The sequence below is a fragment of the Knufia obscura genome (assembly GCF_036327395.1).
Source record: "Knufia obscura strain CCFEE 5817 isolate CBS 148926 chromosome Unknown scaffold_1, whole genome shotgun sequence".
Taxonomy (NCBI): domain Eukaryota; kingdom Fungi; phylum Ascomycota; class Eurotiomycetes; order Chaetothyriales; family Trichomeriaceae; genus Knufia; species Knufia obscura.
Window position 1 is genome coordinate 3,709,692 of NW_027042687.1, and position 23,574 is coordinate 3,733,265.

The 23,574-nt window shown below is 51.9% G+C and overlaps 12 protein-coding genes across 12 annotated transcripts; 9 read left to right on the plus strand and 3 right to left on the minus strand.

The window, feature by feature from the left end:
* Window positions 1-88: 88 nt before the first annotated feature.
* PMZ80_001416 (uncharacterized protein) lies at window positions 89-3,682 on the plus strand (the record flags this gene model as incomplete). Its single annotated transcript, XM_064869860.1, has 1 exon — window positions 89-3,682. The coding sequence occupies one exon, from the start codon at window positions 89-91 to the stop codon at window positions 3,680-3,682; it is 3,594 nt and encodes a 1,197-aa protein (XP_064735357.1).
* A 1,392-nt stretch (window positions 3,683-5,074) lies between these two features.
* PMZ80_001417 (uncharacterized protein) lies at window positions 5,075-5,638 on the plus strand (the record flags this gene model as incomplete). Its single annotated transcript, XM_064869861.1, has 1 exon — window positions 5,075-5,638. One exon carries the CDS (start codon window positions 5,075-5,077, stop codon window positions 5,636-5,638), a length of 564 nt encoding a protein of 187 aa, XP_064735358.1.
* A 2,099-nt stretch (window positions 5,639-7,737) lies between these two features.
* On the plus strand, window positions 7,738-8,316 carry PMZ80_001418 (uncharacterized protein; the record flags this gene model as incomplete). The annotated part of the gene is made up of 1 exon (XM_064869862.1): window positions 7,738-8,316. The coding sequence occupies one exon, from the start codon at window positions 7,738-7,740 to the stop codon at window positions 8,314-8,316; it is 579 nt and encodes a 192-aa protein (XP_064735359.1).
* Window positions 8,317-8,907: 591 nt separating this feature from the next.
* Window positions 8,908-9,540, plus strand: PMZ80_001419 (uncharacterized protein; the record flags this gene model as incomplete). Its single annotated transcript, XM_064869863.1, has 1 exon — window positions 8,908-9,540. One exon carries the CDS (start codon window positions 8,908-8,910, stop codon window positions 9,538-9,540), a length of 633 nt encoding a protein of 210 aa, XP_064735360.1.
* Window positions 9,541-9,943: 403 nt separating this feature from the next.
* PMZ80_001420 (uncharacterized protein) lies at window positions 9,944-10,362 on the plus strand (the record flags this gene model as incomplete). The annotated part of the gene is made up of 2 exons (XM_064869864.1): window positions 9,944-10,118; window positions 10,166-10,362. The coding sequence occupies 2 exons, from the start codon at window positions 9,944-9,946 to the stop codon at window positions 10,360-10,362; spliced, it is 372 nt and encodes a 123-aa protein (XP_064735361.1).
* Window positions 10,363-11,754: 1,392 nt separating this feature from the next.
* On the plus strand, window positions 11,755-12,374 carry PMZ80_001421 (uncharacterized protein; the record flags this gene model as incomplete). Its single annotated transcript, XM_064869865.1, has 2 exons — window positions 11,755-12,159; window positions 12,207-12,374. The coding sequence occupies 2 exons, from the start codon at window positions 11,755-11,757 to the stop codon at window positions 12,372-12,374; spliced, it is 573 nt and encodes a 190-aa protein (XP_064735362.1).
* Window positions 12,375-12,709: 335 nt separating this feature from the next.
* PMZ80_001422 (uncharacterized protein) lies at window positions 12,710-13,975 on the minus strand (the record flags this gene model as incomplete). Its single annotated transcript, XM_064869866.1, has 1 exon — window positions 12,710-13,975. One exon carries the CDS (start codon window positions 13,973-13,975, stop codon window positions 12,710-12,712), a length of 1,266 nt encoding a protein of 421 aa, XP_064735363.1.
* Window positions 13,976-14,592: 617 nt separating this feature from the next.
* On the plus strand, window positions 14,593-15,195 carry PMZ80_001423 (uncharacterized protein; the record flags this gene model as incomplete). The annotated part of the gene is made up of 1 exon (XM_064869867.1): window positions 14,593-15,195. One exon carries the CDS (start codon window positions 14,593-14,595, stop codon window positions 15,193-15,195), a length of 603 nt encoding a protein of 200 aa, XP_064735364.1.
* A 257-nt stretch (window positions 15,196-15,452) lies between these two features.
* On the minus strand, window positions 15,453-17,009 carry PMZ80_001424 (uncharacterized protein; the record flags this gene model as incomplete). The annotated part of the gene is made up of 1 exon (XM_064869868.1): window positions 15,453-17,009. The coding sequence occupies one exon, from the start codon at window positions 17,007-17,009 to the stop codon at window positions 15,453-15,455; it is 1,557 nt and encodes a 518-aa protein (XP_064735365.1).
* Window positions 17,010-18,199: 1,190 nt separating this feature from the next.
* On the plus strand, window positions 18,200-19,018 carry FSH3 (Family of serine hydrolases 3; the record flags this gene model as incomplete). Its single annotated transcript, XM_064869869.1, has 1 exon — window positions 18,200-19,018. The coding sequence occupies one exon, from the start codon at window positions 18,200-18,202 to the stop codon at window positions 19,016-19,018; it is 819 nt and encodes a 272-aa protein (XP_064735366.1).
* A 383-nt stretch (window positions 19,019-19,401) lies between these two features.
* On the plus strand, window positions 19,402-19,857 carry rps27 (40S ribosomal protein S27; the record flags this gene model as incomplete). The annotated part of the gene is made up of 3 exons (XM_064869870.1): window positions 19,402-19,404; window positions 19,546-19,608; window positions 19,675-19,857. The coding sequence occupies 3 exons, from the start codon at window positions 19,402-19,404 to the stop codon at window positions 19,855-19,857; spliced, it is 249 nt and encodes an 82-aa protein (XP_064735367.1).
* Window positions 19,858-20,760: 903 nt separating this feature from the next.
* Window positions 20,761-23,149, minus strand: PMZ80_001427 (uncharacterized protein; the record flags this gene model as incomplete). The annotated part of the gene is made up of 2 exons (XM_064869871.1): window positions 20,761-21,776; window positions 22,126-23,149. The coding sequence occupies 2 exons, from the start codon at window positions 23,147-23,149 to the stop codon at window positions 20,761-20,763; spliced, it is 2,040 nt and encodes a 679-aa protein (XP_064735368.1).
* Between the last annotated feature and the right edge of the window lie 425 nt (window positions 23,150-23,574).

Here is a 23,574-nt window from a genome sequence, read left to right on the forward strand (position 1 = left end):
CACACTTTCACGCAGGGAAGGGTCACAGCTTGGCTTTCAGTCATCTAGCAGCTTTCATTGCTTTGCTACAGTATAGCTACACAGCATCATGTCACCATTCAGCAGGATTATGCCGCACGCCTTCTGCTGCTTCTACCTTCCTCGGCAAAGTGACGATTCACGCCACCAGTCTCCAATCAGACCAATACCTCCGACTGTACCTAGAAAGCCTGCTCCATATGCTATGATCAATGTGCCGCACGAACCAGAGATGGCAGAGGACGTACACGCATTTCGCAGACTATTCACACAATCTCCTGCCTGTCCTCATGGCAGCACTCCGACACAAGAAGAGAAGCCTAGATCCAAGCGGCTGGAGCCAAGAGGTTCCCTAGACATGAATTTCAATTTTTCTTCAGGCAGTCCGATTCCGCCACCGAAGAAGTCTACATCTATACAAAAGCTTGGGAATCACATCAAGCAGAAGTTGTCCGAGTCTAGGCTGAGCAAGAGCAGTTCGAGAGCTGAAAATCGTGAGATGAAGGAAGAGAAGGATGAGAAACAGACACTGGACCCTATCTCTGACGCAAACGCGATATTGCTTGGTGTCAGTGCTCGCTCCACGGGACTCAGTGATCTATTGAGATCCCGAAGTGGCAGTGCTGAGGCTTACGACAGCGATGCAAAGAGTATTATGACTCCAGTAATGCTCAGTTCCGCTTCAACCATCAAAGTCAGTCCTGAGCAAGCGCGGGAAGCTGTAGAAGGACAAGAGTTGCGGCCCGACGACTCCGTATCAACTTTTCATCCATCACCCCAATCGATCGAGGTGGCTCGACACAGATCTCTCGAGCGAAAAGCTCGCTCATCGCCATTCCCGATAACTCCGAAGAGGCCCACGTTCACCGATGCCGTACAGCTGATGCCAGATGAGTCAGCAAGTGTGGCCTTGAAGCGTCTGAGTGCAGGAATAGCTGATGGCACAATCAAGCCTCCCAGCGAGAACGAGCTCCGCCATCTCAGAACACCTGATTCGCAATACACCGATGGAACATTTCGCCCGTCTGCGCAGATGTCGGCAGATAGCTCTGGTTCGAGTGATGATATAGGAGCATCCAAAACGGGCATCAAGAGGCTCAACGAGCGTGTTCTGGAAGAGAAGAGACTTAGTGGTCAAACCAACGGTACAACCGGTCACAACTCGCAACTGCTCAATGAGTTAGATCCTGCTCTCGTAGAGTACTTGTCACGTTTCTCGCCCAAGCACTCTCCCGAGTTGGTCAGGGACGTTGAACCACCCCAAATGTCTGTCAAGGTTATGGATGATCCGAAGCCAACACAAGCCACACAGCGCGATAGCCAAGATGGCTCGGAGCCGGCTACCTCACTTGAGCACTCCAGAGCTGACGTTACGTCTATGATGTCCGACGAGCCTTCGGAACCGCGGTCAGTGCATCTCTACAATATGCATATATCCCAAAGACTTGCAAGCAAATCCAATGCAACTATGCTATCTCCTGCAGGTTCTGGCAATGTCTCGAGGAGATCGTTGGAAGTACCACCACCAATGCCAGGAGTGGCAAGCGCAACGTCCCTCGCAGCACAGTATTCTACATACATCAGAGCAGAGCATGTCCGTCGACCATCTGACCCACAAACTCGGAAGTTATTCGAGCAACCCGGTCAAATGCTGCCCCCACCACGCAAACACAACACGGTTTTCGAAGCACAAGGACGGCGTCCAAGTGCCCAAGACGATGCAAGCTCCGTCTACACTACTGAAGGAGGCCCACCCTCAAGTTCTGGCAAAATGTCGACTCTTGATGGCATAACAATGTCCCCCAAATCTCCGTACAGCTTGGCAGTCGGAGGGAGGGCGGCGTCTAGTGGAGTTCCAGACCGACGTTCGAATAGGAAGCAACACAGCGCTTCTAGCTCACAGGACGTACCACTGAGACGTCTGTCCACTTCTGTGACAGACCGCCCCGGTCAGCTAGAAGCCGCATCGAAGGTGATCAACAGATATGTAGACGGCAGTTGCGAGGATAGGAATATCGGATCACAAAATCCTAAGCTAACTTCACTTGCAAACGCGCCAGCCGGAGGAATGGCTCGCCGTGAGAGCATCCTTTCCGCTAAGACTGTCTCTCCAGCCTCAAATAACCCACAGATTGATGCAGAGCCGAACAGGCGGGTCAGTGCTGGATGGCTCACCGCAGGACAAAGAACTGGCTGGAATTACAATTTCGTAAACGAGGCGACCACTACAAGACCAAGACAAGGTAGCGCAGTCAGCACAGTCGCACCTGACACTATCGCTACTCCGACTCGAAAGTTCAGTGCAAACGACGCCTTCGGCCCCGGAAAGGGTCCCTCACCTCTGGCAGAATCCGCAACTGATATGTGGAATCGTGTCTATCGAGATGCCCGAAAGGACAATGCTGGAAAGGACTTGCTCTCGACACCAACGATTGAGATGGACGACCTTCGGCGATCTTCGTCCACGGGCACTATCAGACACAGGCACCGGTCGATTGTCTCGATGCAAACGCCGCAAACAGCAATCCGCCGGTCACACAGTGCTGGGCCACATGCGCGACAGGCACTGCGCGAAGAAGACTCGAGTCCTAGCGGCCGCCTTTCTAAGACACTGAAGAGGCTCAGCCTCCGGCACTTGAGATCACATCGACCACAAGTCACCCCAGCCTCTGGGCCACGGAAGCTGCAAAAGCGAAGCTCGCCTGAGTTGACTAAGAAGGTGTCGAAGCCCTCCATCGCATCTGCCACCCGAAACGCCAAAGTCAGATCATATCGTGCCGGTAACACTCCGCCACTGAAAGAACTGCTTGGGATCTGGGGTACCTTTCCAAGCCACGATCGAGCCGAGCGAAATGGTCCAGCTGGTGAGACAGATAATGTCCATGCTAGCGATTTTGGCCCGCAAGAGGGCACGTATGAGGTTCGTGGTGATCCGTATACACCACTGCAGACACGATCGTCGACTGGTGCTCTCTCAGCTATGCATAGTACATTGAGGCGATTGTCGATTCGATCGAAGAAAATGGATCGCAAGAAGACCAAAAGCATGCCGTTCCCGGTTGTATCGGGTGATCGCGTCCACAAGCATGCTAAAGCTGTACTTATCAGCCGATGGAAGCGGTTGTATCGCACTAAGAGCTCGGAATGGCGAGGTTATATGATTGCTGGCGGCCATAGAAGCAGCGTGTCTGCTGGACAACCTGTCGAATATCCTGAGCTGGAAACTCTGTCTGGAGAAGGGTTGTTCGCTCCAGCAGTATGGAGAGCAAACATTGTTCGGGAGATGGATGGTGCTTCTTCGATTTTGACAGGCACACCAGATGCAGTCAGTGAAGAAAGCAGCTCAGTTTTGGAACCACAACATGCCACGCCCACGGGGCCAAGAAGATCCGGAGATCGTATGAATGGACGGAGCAGATTAGGACATGGGTCGGCCATGCCAGAGCCGGGGACATATCAAAACATACGAGAGGACAACGCACGAAGAAGCTTAACTCTTGGCGAACCGTCGACGACCAAAAGTGGTGCGCGGCAAGTAGTGCGATCATCAAGTGACGGTACCTACAATCCAACGCCGAAGCACGAACTGGGCGAAAGACCACCAGCTGTTACTCGAAACAGCAGAGATATCAAGCTTCCAGGAAGCTTTGAAAACGACGACTGAACATCGACCATTTCTTTTGTGTCCATTGTACAACCACAGCGCGCACTCCGTGTGCAGTAGTTATACTTGTGCTAACGTGCATCACTGGGAGCCACGACTGTTGGGTGGCATTCTGGTCTTGTGTGTTTGTACAGATAGTTTCGAGCATGATAGCTATGCGCATAAAGTAGATGATGGGTATGATACTGTGTATATATTAGTCAAGGTAATTCAATGATAAAGGTTCGCATATCATACACGGTTTCATAAACTATCGTTGTTAATAACGCGACGCATCCTAGTCAATCAAGAATTTACACTGATGATGAACACAACGAACAAATATGTAAATGACGATGACCCTGGTGAAGGGCCACCTTCGTTGAGCGGAAAGTCGAATACGGTCACCTCCACTGACCATCCGTGCAACCGAGGTCGATCTCGAAGCCTTCCATGCCTTCATCGTCCTCTATCCTCGCACTGGTCACCCCAAAACTTTCCTCAATGTTGACAGCTAGGACAAAGCTTTGCAGTCTGATGCGCATCGCTACTTCTATCATGCATGAGATCAAGTACGGTGCTGCTATGGGAGCTAAAGTCTTCATCGCCCTCCATGTTGGAGCCGTGTCATTGAGGCTGTAGACTGATGTTCTCGGCCTCCTGGCTGGGTTCGCACGAGATGTGACACGTCGAGGGTTTACCGACGGGTCAGTGGTAGGTGAGATGGACAGATGTTGAGGAAGCGTTGGGCAATCGTCACTTGCAGCTTACCGGAGCATCTGTTCGTTGGTGTTTTGTAGCGAGCAAGGTCACATTAGTTGAATGGACTCAGTGTCCTTTCCAGGTAAGTTTTGAATGTTGCTGCTGACTCTACAGAGCCTCACAATTGCCCAAGATGCACCGAATCGACTGTCATCCACCAAGACGTCCCAGCGCGCTGTACACGAGCTCACGAATTCACAGCCCTCCGAAGCAAAAGGTTTTGTGTACAGGAAGAACCAGGCCAGCCCAACGGACCACTCGTGTCCGATCACGAACCGAATTGCATATTTCCTCGAGTAGCGCAGTTGCGGCGGGAACTATCTTGCTATGATGTTGGCTAGTTGAGCAATGCGAGGCGCAGCCCGAATACTGTGCAAAAAAGGAGATACATGTTTGTCCAAATTATGATCTACGAGATGGGGATGCATGTCCTGCTGTGGACATTGAGCTAGCAACATGCATGGTCGATTACACGTCTTCAACAAAAGCCGCGTGTGCAATCAAGCAGTCCGGCCTTGATTGTATTTACCTGAAAGCAAGATTTCAATCTCAAGCAAACCCATGGCCATAACAGATATCAGTGAAGATTCGCCACTCCGGACTGACACTTGCCTGCCACCACAAGTCCTCGCTTGTACGTATTCCGGCAGTATGACCTCAAGTAGCAATGTCAGCGAGCTCCGAGCTCTTATGCAACGTATGGTAACGAACATCGCATCCTACGGTGGGCAAGGTACAGATCAAGAGTTCCTCACTGATCTTGTTCACATCCTCACTGACTCCGAGCAATGTCTCAAAGACCTGAAGCAAGAGAGCAACAACCTGAAGATCACAACCGAAATTGAACACAACTACAACTGGTATTGCTTCCACACGATCGACGCAGTTCACACCATTATCAAAAACGCCGTACCGGCTCTCATTCAATTGGCAGACCACATCCGTACTTCTACTCTTGCCGACCTAGGGGCCACGAATATCTCAAGCAAACTCAAAGCCTCCATTAATATTCATGTACAGGAGTACGAAGAGCGTGCTACCTTTGATGCATTGAGGACCGAACAGGACCGTTCTGCCGCTTATATGGCTTGTCATTCCATGGCAAAGGCACTCCATGACTTGAGTGATGCTATGTTGACGGCCTGCCTGACGAGCTTGAGGATGTATGCGAAGCATAGAGGTCCGCAGGCCGAGACTGGGTGGCAGGAGGTTTGATTGGCGCGGAGTAGTACAAGGGCTCAATCCACGATTTTGCGGAGGACGCCTGGGCCCGTAAGCATATGAAGGCAGATGCGGGCAATAAGGTCGACTTTGAGAAAAGTGATAGAAGTGCCACATATATCGTCACGACCGTCGATGTACAATGCGAGTAGTTTCCAAATGCGAACACCTAGGCGAACGACGATCGTTTGGACCAGTGGGCGGGATCAAAACAACCCTATAGTCCTATTAACATCCTTCTGCAGCTTGTTCCATGCGTCTAACGTTTTGAATCTCCTGCTCGCGACACTTACGACATTCTCAACCTAAGAAGGTGGCTTGGAAGCCATTCAAGCATGGCGAGACGCAAAGAGCCGCCTGAAGACAAACTTCAAACCATAACTGATCCCCTTGTTCATTTGGCTGACGCTATGCCGTGGACCCTCCCAGATAGCATTCAGAACCTCAAGGCTATCGAGAAGCTGATAGAAGAGGGTGAGGAACTCGTTGATAAGCCAATATCCACTTGGGTAGCCAATATGTACCCAGTTGTAACAAATGTTGAGCGAGCGTACCGAGAGTGCTGTCTCCAGTACATTCGATTCAGCAGAGGGAACACGCGTAGGATGGGCGAGTCTGTTTTCCAGCTGTACGAAGACCTTACGAATGCAATTCGACCGGATATCGAAATCAAGAACAGGCTTCAAGGAATCTTTCACTCCTGGCCTAATCACCACGAACCGCGAGCTTCTCGGGAGTACCTCGCTATCCGACCCGAGACCTCTGTGGTTCGTCGAAGATATCAGCACATTGCGGATGCGCTGGACAACTTCTGCCTCGTATTGATGAGGCTGTGCGAGAGAACACTGAGAATATTTGTGTGCTACAAAGGTGAGGTGAGCAGAACGATCGAAGGCATAGAACATATGTCTAGGTTTGGCTCACCACAACCATGAGCTTACAGGCCCAGCAATGCTCATCAGCTTGACCTTAGGCGTGAGCAACTGTCTTCCGGTCTGATTGTTGGACATGACCAATGTGCGGTCATTCGTGATTGCTACCAGGTTGACAATCGGTCGCAATCACGATCCAGCGATTACAGCAATGGCATAAATCTCGCTATTCGCGATCCGGTTCTGAGCTTTCGTTCATCTCTTTGACCACATTCACAGTCAGCGCTTCGCGATATCATCAACGCTTCCAGCAGACATGGCTACATCAGCACAGGACAAACCTGAGACTCAACTTCTAGAAATCGCCAAGCAGATCAATAGCCATCTGGCACATCACCTGACTCTACGTCCACGTACAGCCGATGACGTGAGCTTCTTGCGCAAAGTCCGAAGTTGCCTCGCCCACGCCCCAGCTCTCATTGCAACCTTCCATCAGCACCGACCAGATCTACAACCTGCGATCGTGTTCGACGAGCCAAATAGATACGAAGCGAAATACCCTCAATACATCCACAGATCTCCTTCCTCTGGCAGAGATTATGGCGACGGAATCAGCATGGCCACTGCTGAAGCTCGAGAAGTTGTTGAACCCCCACGACGTGCAAGATGATAAAGGAATACCCAAAGACCAGAGGATTCGTGACGATTCGCGCATCTTGTACTTGTTACAAGTTCCAGTCATGGCGCAGGTGGCGAAGTTCTGTGATTTTGGTGTGTACGATAGATCGACGGAGGATTATCGTGGTGCAAACTGCTCGGACTGTTGGCTTGCATGCCGGGAGGTAATTGTGGCGCTCCTTCAGTTTTGCGACGCTGCCAATGGTGTTTGTCTTCGTGCACTCAGGATCTACGGAAGACAAAAGCAGTCTACGAGCCGCTTTCATGAGGTATGAGGGGGACATCGCACTTGCTGCTACAGGTCTTGCCGATTTGATGAAGTAGCAATTACCCTATCCGCAGTCTTTCCTTTTCGTCACAGCTTGAAAGCGTTCTTTCTACTTGAATCTTATCAGCAAGCACTGAGTTTGCTTTTGTGTTGAAACAACGAATGAGCAAACGACTAATCCACGAGGGTATCCTATAGCAGCTGTTCTTCCACTGTCCAACGATCTGAGGCCTTCCCTTGCAGCTGTGTTCTCTTATCGTTACAAGGTGTGAATCATGTCTCAGCAAAGTTACGTCGAAGACCTGCGCAACGTGACTCAGCAGATCAAGGCCCGGTCCGAGGCACACCCACAAACCACCAATGACCAAGACATCGTCGACCATGCCGCTCAGTGTCTGATCACAGCAAAGCCCATCATCCAGGTGCTGAAACTGCAAAAGCACAAGCTGAACACGAAATCGTCATTGCAGTCAAAGTACAAATGGTACTGTTTCGGCATCATCGATGCGACAGAAAGCATGGTTAAGAAGATGTCTCCGCCCCTCATCCAGCTCTCGAACCACTTGCGAAGTGCCACATACGAGATCGAGTCAAGCATCGGCAATGCGCTTAAGGGTCCTATCGACAGGTACATGCTGGCTTTCGAGGAACGAGGTTGCCATGAGAAGATGGAAGCTGAGGATGAAGAGTCAGACGTGCGGAGAGACTGTCAAGCTGTGGCTATGGCTCTACATGAGTTTTGCAATGTGCTGCCGGAGACCTGCATGCGAGCTTTCAAGGTCACTGGGAAGAACAAGGAGTCTATGTTCGGAGCGGTTTTTCAGATTCGAGATAGTGCTGGTGCTAGTGCTTAAGGGACGATCTGGGCAGTCTTGGCGTTCTACGCATCAATGCTCAGTGGTCACTTTACTGCGGCTGGACTACGAATAGGCACGTGAACCGAGAGTTCCCAAATCCTGTCTCGATGGCTACTTCCTCCTCGTCAAGTGAAGCCTAATAAGCACTCGTCGCAAGTGGCAATGTGGTACCGAGGGTATGGGCTTCCTGTATGATGTCCTTGATGTACATTGTACATGCAACCTTCGGCGCAGCATTCGAATGAGCCACTGCAGGGATGAGAAGTACCAGACGAACATCGATAGAGCAGTGAAGGCAGGAACCATAGGCTGTCGCTCAAGAGCGCATGCCACTCGTCGCCAGCAGTCAGCACTATGCCTCACGCCCTGCTATATCTACTACTCACATGGAACCATCTTGTTTGCTTCCATTGTATTGCTGGCCAGCTCACGCTTGCTCTGTTTTCAAGCCCACCAAGCGACAATCAAGGACATCTGATTAGAAGCTGGAGAATGATACTATCCTCTGAACAACCTTCGCCCACCTCCACCTTCTACTTGTTACAGTTGTCCTGAGACCTGCCTCGGTACATGTCAACAGACATCGCCATGGCAAAACCACAACCCATACTCTCACCCACTTCGCACCACCTGCAGAATATCACAAATCTCTTCTCCGAAGCACTCCATGTACATGCAGCATCTGCCCAATTCTCCACCTCTTCTCCCAACAACAACGACCTCACATTCGTCTCCCTCATCACAGATCACCTCCATCATGCCCAGTCCTCTATCACGAACCTGAAGATCCAGAAGGTGAACCTTGCGATTGACGCAAATCACAACCTCGAGCAGAAGTACGCCACATACTTCAGCTCCGTCGCCGATCTAGCGTGGGATATGATCGAGAAGGCAAGACACCCTTTCGCTTGTCTATCGAATGATCTCAAGGACAAGGTTCAGCCGCTGAGAGCCTGTGTAGCCCATGAGATGAGAGCGCCGGTGCATATGTATGTTTATCATTACGAGAACAGGGGAGCATTCGAGAGGTGGGATGCTGGAAGACAGTATCCGGCAATGACGACGTTAGACGATAGCGCCGTTTCCAAGACTCTAAGGGCGCTAGGGGATATGGTTGGTGAGCTGCATCGATTCTGCGATGTGCTGAGGGACGTATGTATGAGGGCGTTGAAGGTCTATGGAGGAAGAAAGGTCTTTGCATTCGGGAGGAGCATTGACTGACAAGATTACGAAGGTCGAAACCATGACGACCGACCACCTCATCAAGGGACTGCTCTGGCGACTAGCATGCAGCTGCGGCAAGACTGTAGCAATTTACACACACCCTTCAAATGATCTATGAGGCTCAGAACCAGCGTTGTCGGTCATCTAGTGATATTTCCACCAGCGCTGCCCGCCAAAAGCAATAGACTGCTGCGAGCAATCGGCAACAACAAGTCTAGCCATAATGCGCGTACGATCAGCCAAAGACTCTTGCCCACAAGCAATTGCTCCTCAACAATCATGTTTGCAGCTCCAGAAAGCCCCCTATATCAACCATGGTCCCTCCACATTCATGGTCTCCCCTGCTCTCCCCAGACCCATCTTATCCCGGTCACCGGTTTGACTGCCTCTAACCCAATCAATGCCAATCCCCCTCCTCCCCCCAAAATACCACGAAGACATCGACCTCAGAACTCAATACACCCTCGACCGCCTCCGAGAATTCATCAACCAACACACCAGCGACTCAGCCCGTCGAGCCGGCCTCCACGACCTGCTGGTGCGCCACGCAGACACCAAGACCACACCCCGGCCACGTGAGAACGTAGATGACGCGACGGCGGTGGTTACGACTGTGCTGCAGTACATGGCACCATTACGGCTGGGTTCCCGGTTGCGCCGAATCAGTTGCGGGCTGTGCTGGATTATATCGAGTTGGTGTCTGAGGGTCTCCCAGGGGCGGAAGCGATGGTGTTAGGTGGGGATGGGAGTGCGGGTCAGGCGGAACGTGAGGGGGAGCAGAAGCATGAGGGAGAGCAGGGGGGAGTCTGTGAGTGGTGAGCGAACAAGGAATCAGCCTGAGAAAGGTGTTGATGAAGGGAAAGGGAGTAATTAAGCAGAGGAGATTGGAGTTGGGCGGCGACCGATGGAAGATGTGGGCGGAGCAAGAGGATGAATCAGCGTGGAAGTGATCGTATCGCATCGGTGAGAGGGAGGAAGATAAGTGAATATCAGGAGCATGAGTGTTGCCATGGATTGACTGTTTGGGAGATCACGTAAAATTGCACCTGCTTAGTTGCGGAGAACGGGCACTGCATCGAAGCAAGCGCCTGTAAGAACGGCTGACCTGGTAAGCAAGCATAGTAGCTCAAATGTTGTTGCATTCGTTCGTAATTAGTGCTAGTAGCTCTAAATACTCCAGCTCATATCTGGCATCTTCATGAAACTCTGACAAGCTCGATGGGCTACGGTTGGCCTGATGACGCGGCGTGACACTCCCTAGCTAATCTCCTACACCTTGCAACCTTGCAGTCTCAATGCCAAACTGGTCATAGAGTAGCGTGCTTACCATGAAATCCGATCTGTATCCTCTGGTGATAAAGCAGAAATTTGGGATCACATACGGTAGCGTCGTTGTCCTGAAAGGCACCGCTTGTCGTTCATGGCATGGAGTCTGCGCATCTTATGGTGCGTCATGGCATCATGATAATCACCTGAATTGAGGACGTCTTGGTGTGCTGCAGATCATACGTCGCGCTACACTTATCAGCAAACGCTGGCTGGCAGGCATGTTATGGAGCTTATACAAGATAGCTGTTAATCGCAAAACATCTGAGCTGACGCACGTCCCACGCCGTAAATCTTCTCACGACCAACTCCTTTGGGTTGCTCTCAATTCGGGAAAGCGGGAGGCCCGCCCTCGGACACCCATGACCCCATTGAATAACAGAGCTTGCAACCGGTCGACAAGCTGAAATACGCCCTCCCAATGACACACAATAGCCGATGTGACCATGACTGCCGCCGTCAGCAAGGCAACCCACCTTGGCTTGGCAAGGCGGCCGCTTGATAACGGATTGGCCAGAAGTGTACACCATTCTGAGAACCCGTATTCGCATAGGCAGAGTAGCTACAGATAGTGTTGTAAGCACCTGATCTGATAACCGAGGTCGGTGCCAAGTCCACATCTTCTCGACCGAGTCCAAGACTGACTTCGGTACCTTGAGGGGTTGGCGAGACTATCGCCCATAAACAGTTCATGCGGGGTTCGCTGACCAATCAGAGTAGAGCCTGCCTCGATACACCGTCGGAGACCGAGTTGGTGCTGGGATATCCAGGTGTTGGTGTATAAAGAGGTCGTGGTCCGCTGCCTCAAATGACAGATGGCAGATAGTCTCCCAGGACGAAGAGCAGCTTCAGATCGAACATTGATCTTTTAGCACCACTCGCACCATGGCATCCGGACTTCCCCCCTGCAACAGGCACATTGCAACCCACGATGCCAACGGCAAGTCAGTGTACGCCGAGCACAAAGATCAAACATTTGGACCTGTCGGAGATGCTGGATTCTTTGCGCGGTCATGGTCTGTGGCAAATATTCCCGCCAAACTCGACAACGACGAAGACATGAAAGCATATTTTGCTGGTCCTGAAAGTGTCACCAGCTTCCAACGTCCCGAGATCGTAGTTCCTCCAGAAGGTGGGAAGAACAATGGTGCAAATCTGGTTGTTGTTGACCTGAATCCCGGCAAATGCAGTGTGATGCATCAAACGGTCAGCATCGACTACAGCATTTGCGTTATTGGTACCATTATTCATGAGCTGGATAGTGGTGAGAGGGTGACGTTGAAACCTGGTGTATGTCATGGCAGGAACTGTTCCGAACTTTGCTGACCAAATTGCAGGACCATATTGTGCAGCGCGGCACTAATCATCGGTGGATCAACGCGTCAAAGACTGAGCCTGCCAGATTCGTTGCCGTCACATTGCCTTGTGTGCCATTCGATATTGCAGGAAAACAGCTTGAGGAAGTTCATTTGCCAGATCCGAAAGGTTATGAGCCAAAGCTGTAAGAGAAGAGGACATAGCGAGCGACCTTGGCCTTGCTGGAGGATGGATTCGAAGTTAGAACCAAAGTAATGCTGCCAATCTTACATTATGGAAGGTTCTTTGCGAACGTCTGAATATCCTCTGTGCCGCTGCAGCCCTGCTCTGAATATGGATGTTGGATGTTCATCTCGAGCATGGTTGCAGCGGTGTTCATACACGGAGGTAGAGTTCATCCCTTCAATCGGCCTGACCGTCGCCTCCCAGTAGTCGCCTCTTCTTTCACGTCCTCTGACGGCGATGCGGCTGGCTTGGCCTTCTTCGTTTTGGGCTTGACAGGCTTTGGTTCGGCCTCGTTCATTTATTTCGCCCCTTCGGCCTTTGATTTCCAGCCTCCCTTCCTTGCGACCGGTGTAGGCTTCTCGGCATGACCATTTGTCTCTGCTACGTCCTCGATATCCCCCGCATCTTCAGCTGCTGCCTTTCTGCCGCTTGGTTTCTTCTTCGGGGCTGGCTTAGTAGCTCCTTCATTGTCCTCCTTCTTGACACGTTTGCTCTTGTTCGTGGCCTTCGACTCTTCGTCGTCGTCATTCGTCTCCTCTTTGACACGCTTCTTGGTCTTCGTCGCTTTTGGCTCCTCGCTGTCATCTTCGGTCACTTTCTCCTTTTGCTTCTTGCCAGCCTTTCCTTTCTTGGGCTTCTCGTCCTCGTCTGCGTCGCTCATCTCCTTGGCTACAGGTCCGGTCTTCTTTTGCACTGATGGGATGACTGCACTGGTCCGACCACCCACAGTCAAGAAAACAATCTTCTCGCCATTTGGTAAAGTCTTTGGTGCATCCTTTTTGCCTTTGCCCCATCTATGCTTGAACAGCCAGTCTTCCGGAAACTGATCACTGTCCGCCAGAAGCTCGACTGCAGTGCCACAGATATAGTGTATGCTTTTGCGTAGCTGCTTGATCTCGTCGTCGGATAGAGTGTTCGCATACTGCTCCGGGTGCATTTTCGCATTGTACATAATCTCATCGCCGACCCAATTGCCAATACCGCTAATATTGGCCTGATCAAGAAGCATTGCCTTGATGGGAACTTTCTTCCTCTGGCACAGCTCTGTCAACCACTCAACAGTGACCTTATCCTTGTCTTGCACTGGATCTGGGCCATTTTCGAGTAGTGGGGTATGCTGCCGGATGTCCTTGCCTGGGCAATCAACCAACCTAAACCGAGCAAACCTCCGTAGGTCAACAAAGGCAGCTTCGACCTTATCCTCGCCCTTGCCGTCGGTTTCGAAGAGTACCTTGCAGTACTTTGGAGGCCAATCCTCGACTTCCTCGTCATCTTTCTTCCTGTAGTAGAAACTGTGTTCATTCTTGAACTTCAGCCAGCCCGCCATGCCGAAATGCATGACAGGATGTGGAGGACTTGACATGATCATCCAGAAATATTTTCCTTGCTGACCGGCATCAACGACTTTCTTCCCAGTGAGCTTCTTCATGATCTCGGTGTGGCTTGTACCAACTTTGCCGAAAACATTGCCATCTTCGCTAGCTGTGACCTTTTGCAATGTCTTCCCGACTAGGTGTCTACGAATGTAGTGGACTGCCCGTGCGACCTCGCCTATCTCAGGCATGATGACGGCTACTCGGAGCTGGATTCAAGGTTGATCGGGGTGACAGGGACAAGCTTCCCATATATCGAATCTCAACTTCTCGGTACTTGCCTCAGCTGTCGTCCAGGTGGGTTGTATGGGAAAGACGGCATCTGTTTGTCTTGTCGACAAAGAAGAAGTAAAGTAGTCAGCAAGATAACTACTCAAAAGAGACGCGTCTCGTATTCGTGCTAAGTTCACGCGTCGAGGTCGATGACTTCATGTGGCTTCGGAACATTTTCTTGAAGGCCCGGGGCGATGGTGGCGATCATCATCATGCGACATCTTCATTGTCAGAGACTCGTATGAAAGCAACTACCCAGGGCGAAAGCAATCTCATCCATCATCGTGCCTTGATAAAACAACAGAAGTTGTTGCACCCAGAGACTAGGATATCAGGAAGCAGCATCTCTCCACTGGCTTCGACTCTGCACCATCTCATACCACTAACGAGATATCGATAACGACCCACCTCTCAAGCTGGCTTCCTGGCTGTGGAAATCGACCTCCTCTACCGACTCTCCCCGTCCTCAACCTCCAGCCTCCACCCCTCAGCAGACCTCGACGCAAGCTGTCCAACGACTCCCATAAATCGCAAGATGTCAGCGAAGCACATAGCCACGCCAACGCCACCGCTCACACCAGCATTATGCTTCAATACTGGCTATTTACGGGACTTCCTGCGCATATCCAGAGCCCAACTCGACGACACAATTAGCACGAACCTCAACAGCCTGATAACACCGTCTCTGACACGGCCATTCGACCCATCCTCCACCGTAGACCCAAGCACGAACCGACAAGGAAGACAGCCAATAGCCCAGGAGACTTGCGCAGACTTTACACACCAGACCGTCTTCCCAATATGGTCATCACGGTCACAAGTTCTATCATACTGCAGCATAGTGGCTACTTCGCCCGATCCAGACGACCCAGATAGAACGAGGATAGAAGCAGAGAACATGGCACAGAGTCATAGGGTGGTAGATGAGCGGTTAGACCCATACTCTGGGAGATTCTTCCCTAAAGAGCCTCGGACGGAAATGCTAGCGAGTGTACTGCGGAATGAGAATGCTGTTGAAAATATCGTAAGAGATAGGACATGGCGCATAATGAATGAAAGGTGTAATGGATTAGATCCTTCGCAAAAGGGATGGCAAGATGCATTTAGGAGTTGGGATAATGAGAAGAAGAGAAGTTGATATTGTTTCAGCTATGTACACTGCCAAATGAGCGCATCAAATCGAAGTCTCAACTCAAAGCTGGCTGTTCTTCCAACACCAAACACAAAAACGAAATGCGCTGCTAAACATGTTGTCTCCAGGTGGTCCATTAGACACTCAATACCTGCCCCTCGCTATGCTGAATCCCACAATGTTCTCCAAGCGCCTTGCTGCGATGCCTTACCGCGCCGAAACCACGAGCGAACCATGTTCCTCGATGCAGGTGCTGAGCTCCCTCACTTAGCAGTCAACTCGACATCCTCCGAATGGCCCTCCCCATGCGCCCCATCAACAGCATCCCTCCACGACGGAACAACACAATTCATAAGCACATACGAGAAGACCATCCCGAACAAGCCCGTCGCCAGCCCCCAAGCCTGGCTCACCCCAAACAGATCCGCCAACTTCCCATTAACAAACGGCACCAAACCACCCCCACAAATCGACACAATAACCGCCGACTCCCCAACCGGCGTCCAATCCCCCAACCCCGCACTCGCCATCTCAAAAATCATCGGGAAACTCGGCGCCTCAAAGAACATAATCAGCGCCGCACACGCCATCGCCGCCTTCCCCGCCGCAACAATGCCCACCCCCGTGAACACAGTCGCCAGCCCCACAAACACAGCAAGAACCCAGCGCGGCTTGAACGCGCTCCTCACACCCGCGAACCGCTTCAGGAATGGCACAGCGGGCACCTGAATCAGCCCCACGGCCGCCAGCCGCCCAAACAAGAACAGAATCTGCGCGTACATCATCATGTTCGCGGCCCCGGTATCACTGAGACACGCGTTAACCCGCATGTGCTCGAAGAAGAACTGCGCCACCGTGACCTGGCACCCCAAATTCGCGAAGTTCGCCGCGCCACCGAGCCAGAGACGGGCGTATTTGCTGCTGGCGAGCGGGTGTTTCCAGAGCTTCCATTTTGGGAAGGACAGCTTCGGGGAGGCGGGGACGAGGGGCTCGATTACCAGTCGGGTCCGGAAGAAGAGGAGGGCGAGGAGGGCGGCGAGACCGAAGATGCCGTAGCTGATGAGCTTGTAGAAGCTCACTACGGTGTTCAGGTCTCCGGCCTGACTGGGTGGGGGTGGAGGCGGCATGAGGCAGCGGGTGGGATCGGCGGGATTCGGCACGGGGGCGATACCGCTCTTACTCGGGTCGAAGATGACGGCGTTGGCGAGTATTGGGGCGATGATCGTTCCGAAGGCGGCGGCGCTCTGCGCGATGAGGATGCGCGTCGCGGCCCGGACCCGATCGCCGCACTCGACTGTGTAGGCGTTCGCCGTGCGTTCCAGGGTTGACACGCCAAGACCGACGACAAAGTGAGCGAGACACATCATGTTCAGACTTAGCTGGCTCGCACCCACAGCCATGATCTGGTCGCCACCAGCCAGGAGGACAAGGCCCAACACCGCCGCGGCCCGATACCCGCACCTCTCCACCATTGGCCCGCCGATCAGCAGCGCACCGGGGATATAGGCGAAGTAATACGCCATTGCGAGGAATGCGGCGTGGGCTCGGTCCACGCCGATGGCTACCTTGATGTGGTAGTTCATTATGTCTAGGAGGCCGTAGGCGAGGCCCCACATCAGGAAGAGGAGGGAGAAGATTGATAGGCCCGTCCATTCTTGGGTGGGGGTGATGGTGGCGGGGGGGTGGGTGGTGCCTCGTTGGATGTCGAGGCTGGCGAGGGCGGAGAGGAGGAGGCGGGGGAGGGAGAGCAGGAAGGAGATGATGGTGGTGAGGAAGGCGGTGAATTTGGCGGCGAAGGAGGTGGCGGTGGTTGAAGACATTGTGAGGTCTTGTTGAGGTGAAAGTGAGAGGGTTTTGAGGTGAGGTTGAGGGGTAGTGTTAGCAAGCTTGAGGTAAGGTTGAAGTGAGGTCCTGTTGAGTAGGACTGGGGGTAAGATGAGGTAGAAGGGAGTCAAGGTTGAGTAGTAAGTAAGACTTGTTGAAGACTTGGTTGACCTTGAAGAGTGTTGACTTGAAGTGTAGTCAGAGGATTTTGTGCCTTTACCTGGAGGTTATGCTTGTGGAAATGTCTGGAGAAAGTGTGGGATTAAGGATCTGGGGACGGCTCTTATATACCTCCCGGATCTGAAGCTCACGACACCTGGTTGCGCTGCCTGAAGGAAACTTGCGCAAAAGACATTGGTACGCTGTTCACGAAATGGTTCTCCTCGAAACCACTCTTTGCACGACGAATCATGGTGCAAAACCGGAGGATGCTTCGGCGTGGCGTGGAAAGCTGCCTGGTACCGTGGATGTATGCTGCTGGGATGGATAGCTAAGGCTTAGTGCTCAGCCGGAAACACAGCGAGTGGGCGACATCAGACGCTGCGGGTGAACATGGGATTGGTGTACAACAGAAGTTCTTGGAGGTTAATAGCGCTGGCAGCACGGTGAGACTATGATTATCACACCTTGGTCAGAGGCGATGATCTCGTCGCTCGATGGTGTGTTCGCTCGACGTTGCAAAATCTGCCGCGTGCTGTCAGGTTGGTCAAAGCACATGCCAGAGCCATAACTGGTGCCTCGCGCTGTCAATACCAAGTACAACCCACAGTCCAAAACCAGCGCATTGAGCGCGAACATCTTCCATGCCAGTGCTCGCAGTGTGTCTGTAGACTGTATCGAGAAAGGTCTAGCGCCATACAGATCCTCATGTCTACCCGGAGAAATCTGCTCATTTTAGTTTGCGTGTGCGACTAAGAGAACCAGAACTTGGGGTACGATGATTGAACCGATCACATGCTGTTGGTCGGGGTGGATGGAGAGCAGATAGGCCTAGGGAGGATGAAGAGGTAATGCGCTATGGCAGATCGTGCTGAATGCGTGTCGGACGTGTATGGAAGTCATGGCGGGTGTGCAATGGAGGACTCTGCCTTGGCAAAGCTTGCGTTCGGGCCAAGATCTTCCGACCAATAGTCAGCAAGTCAATAATTCCCGTACAGTTTCTTGAATCCCAGCCCTATTCTCAGTCATGTCCGCCGCAAATGGAGTGTCGAAGACACTCAAAGTGCTTATGCTACATGGCTACACGCAGAGTGGGCCACTATTCAACGCCAAAACAAAAGCGCTCGAAAAGGTGCTGAAGAAGGCCTTTCCTGGCATCGCGCTGAGTTATCCTACCGGACCTATGAAGCTGAAGGCAAGCGACGTACCCGGGTTCGATGTATCAAAAGTCGAGAATGAGAGCAACGAGGTAGAAGCTTACGGCTGGTGGCGGAGGTCAAATACATCAGATCCGCCAGAATATGTTGGCCTTGAAGAGGGACTGGCAGTAGTGGCAGACACGATGAAAGCGGAAGGACCGTTCGACGGAGTCATGGGCTTCTCGCAAGGAGCAGCAATGGCCGCTATGGTATCATCATTACTCGAGGGTGAGTCACGGAAGGAGGCATTCAAGGCAGCACAAGCAAAGTCGAAACTGGCAATGGCGTACCCCTCTTCATTCGCCAATCTAGATCATCCTCCGCTGAAGTTTTGTGTGTCATACTCTGGCTTCATCGCACCTGGGGACCGATATGCGGCGTTCTACGAGCCATCGATACGGACGCCACTGTGTCACTTTATTGGCAGTCTGGATACTGTGGTTGAAGAGGCAAGGACGAATTTGCTGGTAGATGCTGCGGGAGGGGCAGAGAAGACCACTGTGGTAGTGCATCCTGGTGGTCATTTCGTGCCAAATAACAGGCAATACCTCGATACTGTTGTTGCTTTCGTCAAGGCAAGAACGACGGAGACCGACGGCCCAGGCAAGAAGGAGGAAAGTGTGGGGGATATGGATGTGCCTTTTTAGACTTTTGTTTGGCATCGGCCGTCCGCTATGGAGGAAAGACATAGATTGATAGACGTCGCAATTCTACGAGGAGAGCACAAGTGCGTATCCGGCCTGTTCCAGTGACTCAAAGCATGAGTCAACAGAGATGCTGGTGTGCGACCGTGTGAGAATGATCTTCAGGCCAGAAGCAACCTCACGTGACGTGAAAGTCGTCACAAAATTAGGCTTAGCGGCATCTTAGCAGCAAAGTCTTGGCTTTTTTGTAGCCACCGCGCACTTTGCATCGTCCTTGACCACGCATCGTCTTCACTCAACCACACCGCACTCTCGACTTTCCGAAACCCTCTTACGACTACCGAACCACACTTACCTTCGATCAAGCAAATTCGAATACAGTCAAAATGGTACGAATACACCTCTCCGCGCACAAACACAATCTATGACGATGGAAATTGTCCCGCTCGAGGCAACCACGCACACGAGCAACAATACCATCAACCACGTATCAGAAAGTTGAAGAACTCATATTAACACAACTTCAATAGGTTCTCGCAGTCGATCTCCTCAACCCAGCGCCTGCAGCTGAGGCCCGAAAGCACAAGCTCAAGGTACGTCCATCCCACCAACCTTGACCGCCACGCACCACCGTAACACCCACTAACATCAACCCACAGCAACTCGTCCCAGCCCCACGATCCTTCTTCATGGACGTAAAGTGCCCCGGCTGCTTCACAATCACCACCGTCTTCTCACACGCACAGACCGTCGTCATCTGCGCCGGCTGCTCGACTGTGCTCTGCCAGCCAACTGGTGGCAAAGCCAGACTCACAGAGGGCTGCTCTTTCCGAAGGAAGTAGATGTTCAGCATGGAGACGAGTTGAGGGATGAACATGAGTGTGAGATAGAAGATGGAATTCGACCTCAACGATACCACAAACCGATACCCAGTTCAACCAATGATGTTCGGTCCTTCGAGTACAGCGCACAGCGGCTTGATGCACAAAGAAAAATGGAGTTCCGGATATCTTGCAACTAGATGACAGAGACAGCATGGCGGATGGATATTCACGATTGATTGCTACAGCAGAAAGGACGATACCAAAGAAATGATACAATGTTTTCAACGTACTAAAGAGAAAAGTCTTGCATGCATGGTATGAGAAGGGGAGGCGGTAGGATCGTGAGTGGATTACTGCAGGAGATGCCGCAGAGGCTCGAAGAGGGCAGTGATACCTCTTTTCCTTCTTGTTCGAGGAGACCTTTGACCTTGCACAGGAGACTATGATGGTGCTTGTGTGCTTGTTTGTATTCTAGTCAGATGCAAAATCAAATCATTAAAAGGTCATGTCGAGTAGTCCTTCGATTGCAGGAATTCTTCTTGAACCTATGGCCTACTGAAGGTGATGCCGGTGCCCTCCCCAACTTTCAACTGTTGGAATACTTGCTACTTCATGACCGTCCAGACACTCGCCTCTCCTGTCTCATCCTCTAGCTGTCACGATATCCCACGGCTTTGAGTCCCAAGGGTGCCCCCAGACCGACCTGTCGCACCCAAACGTGCTTGAGACGTCCACGAAAGCCTTGACCACCTCCCGTTCCTGCTGCGCCTGCTCCTCCTCAGTAAGCTCATCACGACGTCGTACCATCAATTCTTTCTCAAGTAGCGGCACGACGTCGCAAGGACTCTGTCCTTCAGCCGAATCGACGTCAAACATCACAGGTGCAGCCAGCCCCTCGCCGTGTTTGCTGTCCATGACATACTAAACAGTATTGCACAGCCCGAATCCGATATTTGACTCGACCAGGAACGTGATAGTCGTGCGGAACATCTTGCGTGCGTGACAGAAAGCGAGGACCTGGGGGTCTCCCGGGCCGTACAGAGTGACCTTGTAACCGAAGCTGACGCGTGAACATGATCCTCTGCATCTGGTTTCGAGATGCTTCAGATTGGGCACGAGAGCCATGATAAGCTCAGGTCGATAGCCTGCTGTAAACGTAGCTGTGGTTGTGACGAGGGTCGGCAAGAGAAGCTCGATATGCTCAAAGTCCAGATCCAGATATTGCAGTCTGCTGCTGAGGACGAGAGGCAATTTCAGGTCTTTATGATCATGTGCCCACAGGTCCCATAGTCTGCAGGATATATCGAAGGCGACCTTGCGGAAGAAGATGGGGTTGCATGCGTTGTAGAAAGCTCGTGATACCATTCGTAGTTCGACCGAGTTGCACATGGGTATACGTGATCGGCCAGTCTCTGCAATAATATAGACTGGTTGACCTGGTTGGTACTGCTGCAGGCGTTGCTTCAGCAATTTCTTGCCTGTTCTGCTCTTTGGAGGAATGTAGGTGAAGCGGCCCCAGGCTGTGCAGATATTGGCGTCGATAATGGACCATGAGATGGAAGAAAACCATTCTTGGTATATTTGCTGCTGTATCTCGAGAGGAAGGGTCGTCAAGGTGGGTGGTGCGACCTGGTGAGCACCCGACAGTGTCAAGACCGCATCTGCCCGATGTTGAGGACTGGTATTCAAGGCCTCGCCTCGGATCGAAGCGAGACGAGATTGACATTGAGTGAGGACGTGGTAAAGCTTCGCTCTGACAGAACCAGCGAGTGCGCGAGTCGTAGACGCAGGTTGGCCGTCGAATTCTGGACTGAAGAGTTTCATGGTAGGCAACATGGTGGACTCAAGTGGACGTCTTTCAGGTATCTGCGCAATATAGTTGGGAGTAGATGAGATGAAAACGTTGTAGAAAGCGAACTGAAGCAGGACAAGAGCGTCTCGTGTATTAGGCACACGGCATCGTGGTCGGGAGAGTGACAATGTGGGCTTTGCACTTTGTGACCCACATTTGTTGCAGTTTTCGAGTGAAGGTAATTTGAGTCATTCTGCGGCGCACCTAAAAGCCCGGCACGGCCGTATTTGGAGCGCTGAAAGAGCAAGAGATCCTGCATTGTTGACAAGCAGATTAGGCTGTGGCAAACTGAAAATATTCTTCGGGTGCGGCTCGATTCTTTTGAGCACAATACGTCGCGTGCATTCACTTATAGCCTTGGGGCATTATTCAGACCTTGCGATATAGCTTGGATGCTTGCCTCGTCTGCTAGGCCTAGCACCAATGCCACATACCTGCCGCTGCCATGCTCAGCGCCGCAGGGAATTTGAGCCTAAACAGTTTCTCCTTTTGCTCTGAGTTGGTACGTGCCCGTAGCAAGAACTGGTCAATGGTTCTATCCGCAATCGATGCGAGTCTCTCATGATCAGACTCCTTGACCGAATCGTCGAAGATCCACTGCCATCTGAATGCGTCCGGTGCGAACGTGTCCAGCGAATCATCGTTGGTGACAAAGCGACCAATGTCTACCGCACCGTGGGCAGATCCCTTATATACTCTGAATGTAATCGTGACTTGGAACGTCTTGGTGGCGTGAAGTAGCGCTATGAATTCTGCTGGCGGCGAGTACCAAGCACAAGGTTCATATCTGTATGAGGCCCAGAGATACAGATGCTTGAGATGGGGAGCGAGCCCAAAGGACAGGTTTGGACGACTCTGCTCTTCAATACTGGCTTCCAGTCTTGGTGTCAGCCATGTTAGTTGGTGGTAGGACACTTCCAGGCTTTGCAAGTTGCTACTGAAGACCAGAAGAATGGGTTGAACCCGCTGAGCACACCGAGTGCCGTGACCATTCTTGTCATGCCAACCCCAACAGCTCGCGATGCTCAATACTGCCATGTCCCAAAACACAGAAGTAGACTCTGCATAGAAGTCGCGTGAGAGCATTCGCAGTTCCGCCGCGTTGTGGAGAACTTCTTCCTTGGTGCCGATTTCAGCAATTACCCAGCGTGTCGGTCGCTTCTTCCACGACGAGCGGCGAGGTTGGCGGAACAGTGGTAGTCTCCTAGCAGGGGTGAGCTGCCACTCACTGCTTCGAATCCATTCCACAAGGATCATGCGCCGTAATCCATATGCTAGAGACATGAGTGTTGATTTTTTCGGTGGGTGCGCTGGTGCCTCCCTATTAGGAGCAGAAAGTAGACGAAATAGTGGATGCAATATCTGGGAAAGTGCGACCGTAAGCTTTGGAGGACGGCACTTGTTGGCACTTTCGTAGACTGGTGGAGGGACGACCAACCGAGAGGCGTGAGTAGACATTCTATGGGAATGTGAAGAGCAATGATTGTACACCAATAAAGTGCAAAGTTTGAGCATTAATCGTTAACAGCCAAGATGGTAGTAAGTTTTGCACCTTGTATGTCTGCGTTCGTGTCTGTCAGAAGAAAGTCGTTCATAAGTGACAGGTTCTTCCTCGAACCACCCCCGCGCAGGAAGTCAACGTGACCCCGGCGTTCATACAGGTGACAAGGACTAGCGACAACTCTTTACACCACGCTGGCTTACCCCCAGAACCGGACCATGCTGTGAGCAACTGGCTTGACATTTCACGAGAAGACTGCGTCAGGCATCTTGTTGTCAGGAAACATTTGAGCAAGTTAGTGGTCTGGTTGGCGACTTGGTATATTCCAGGGTGAAATGCATCTATTGGTGACCCCATCTTGGCTGGTTGGCATGTTGATGAT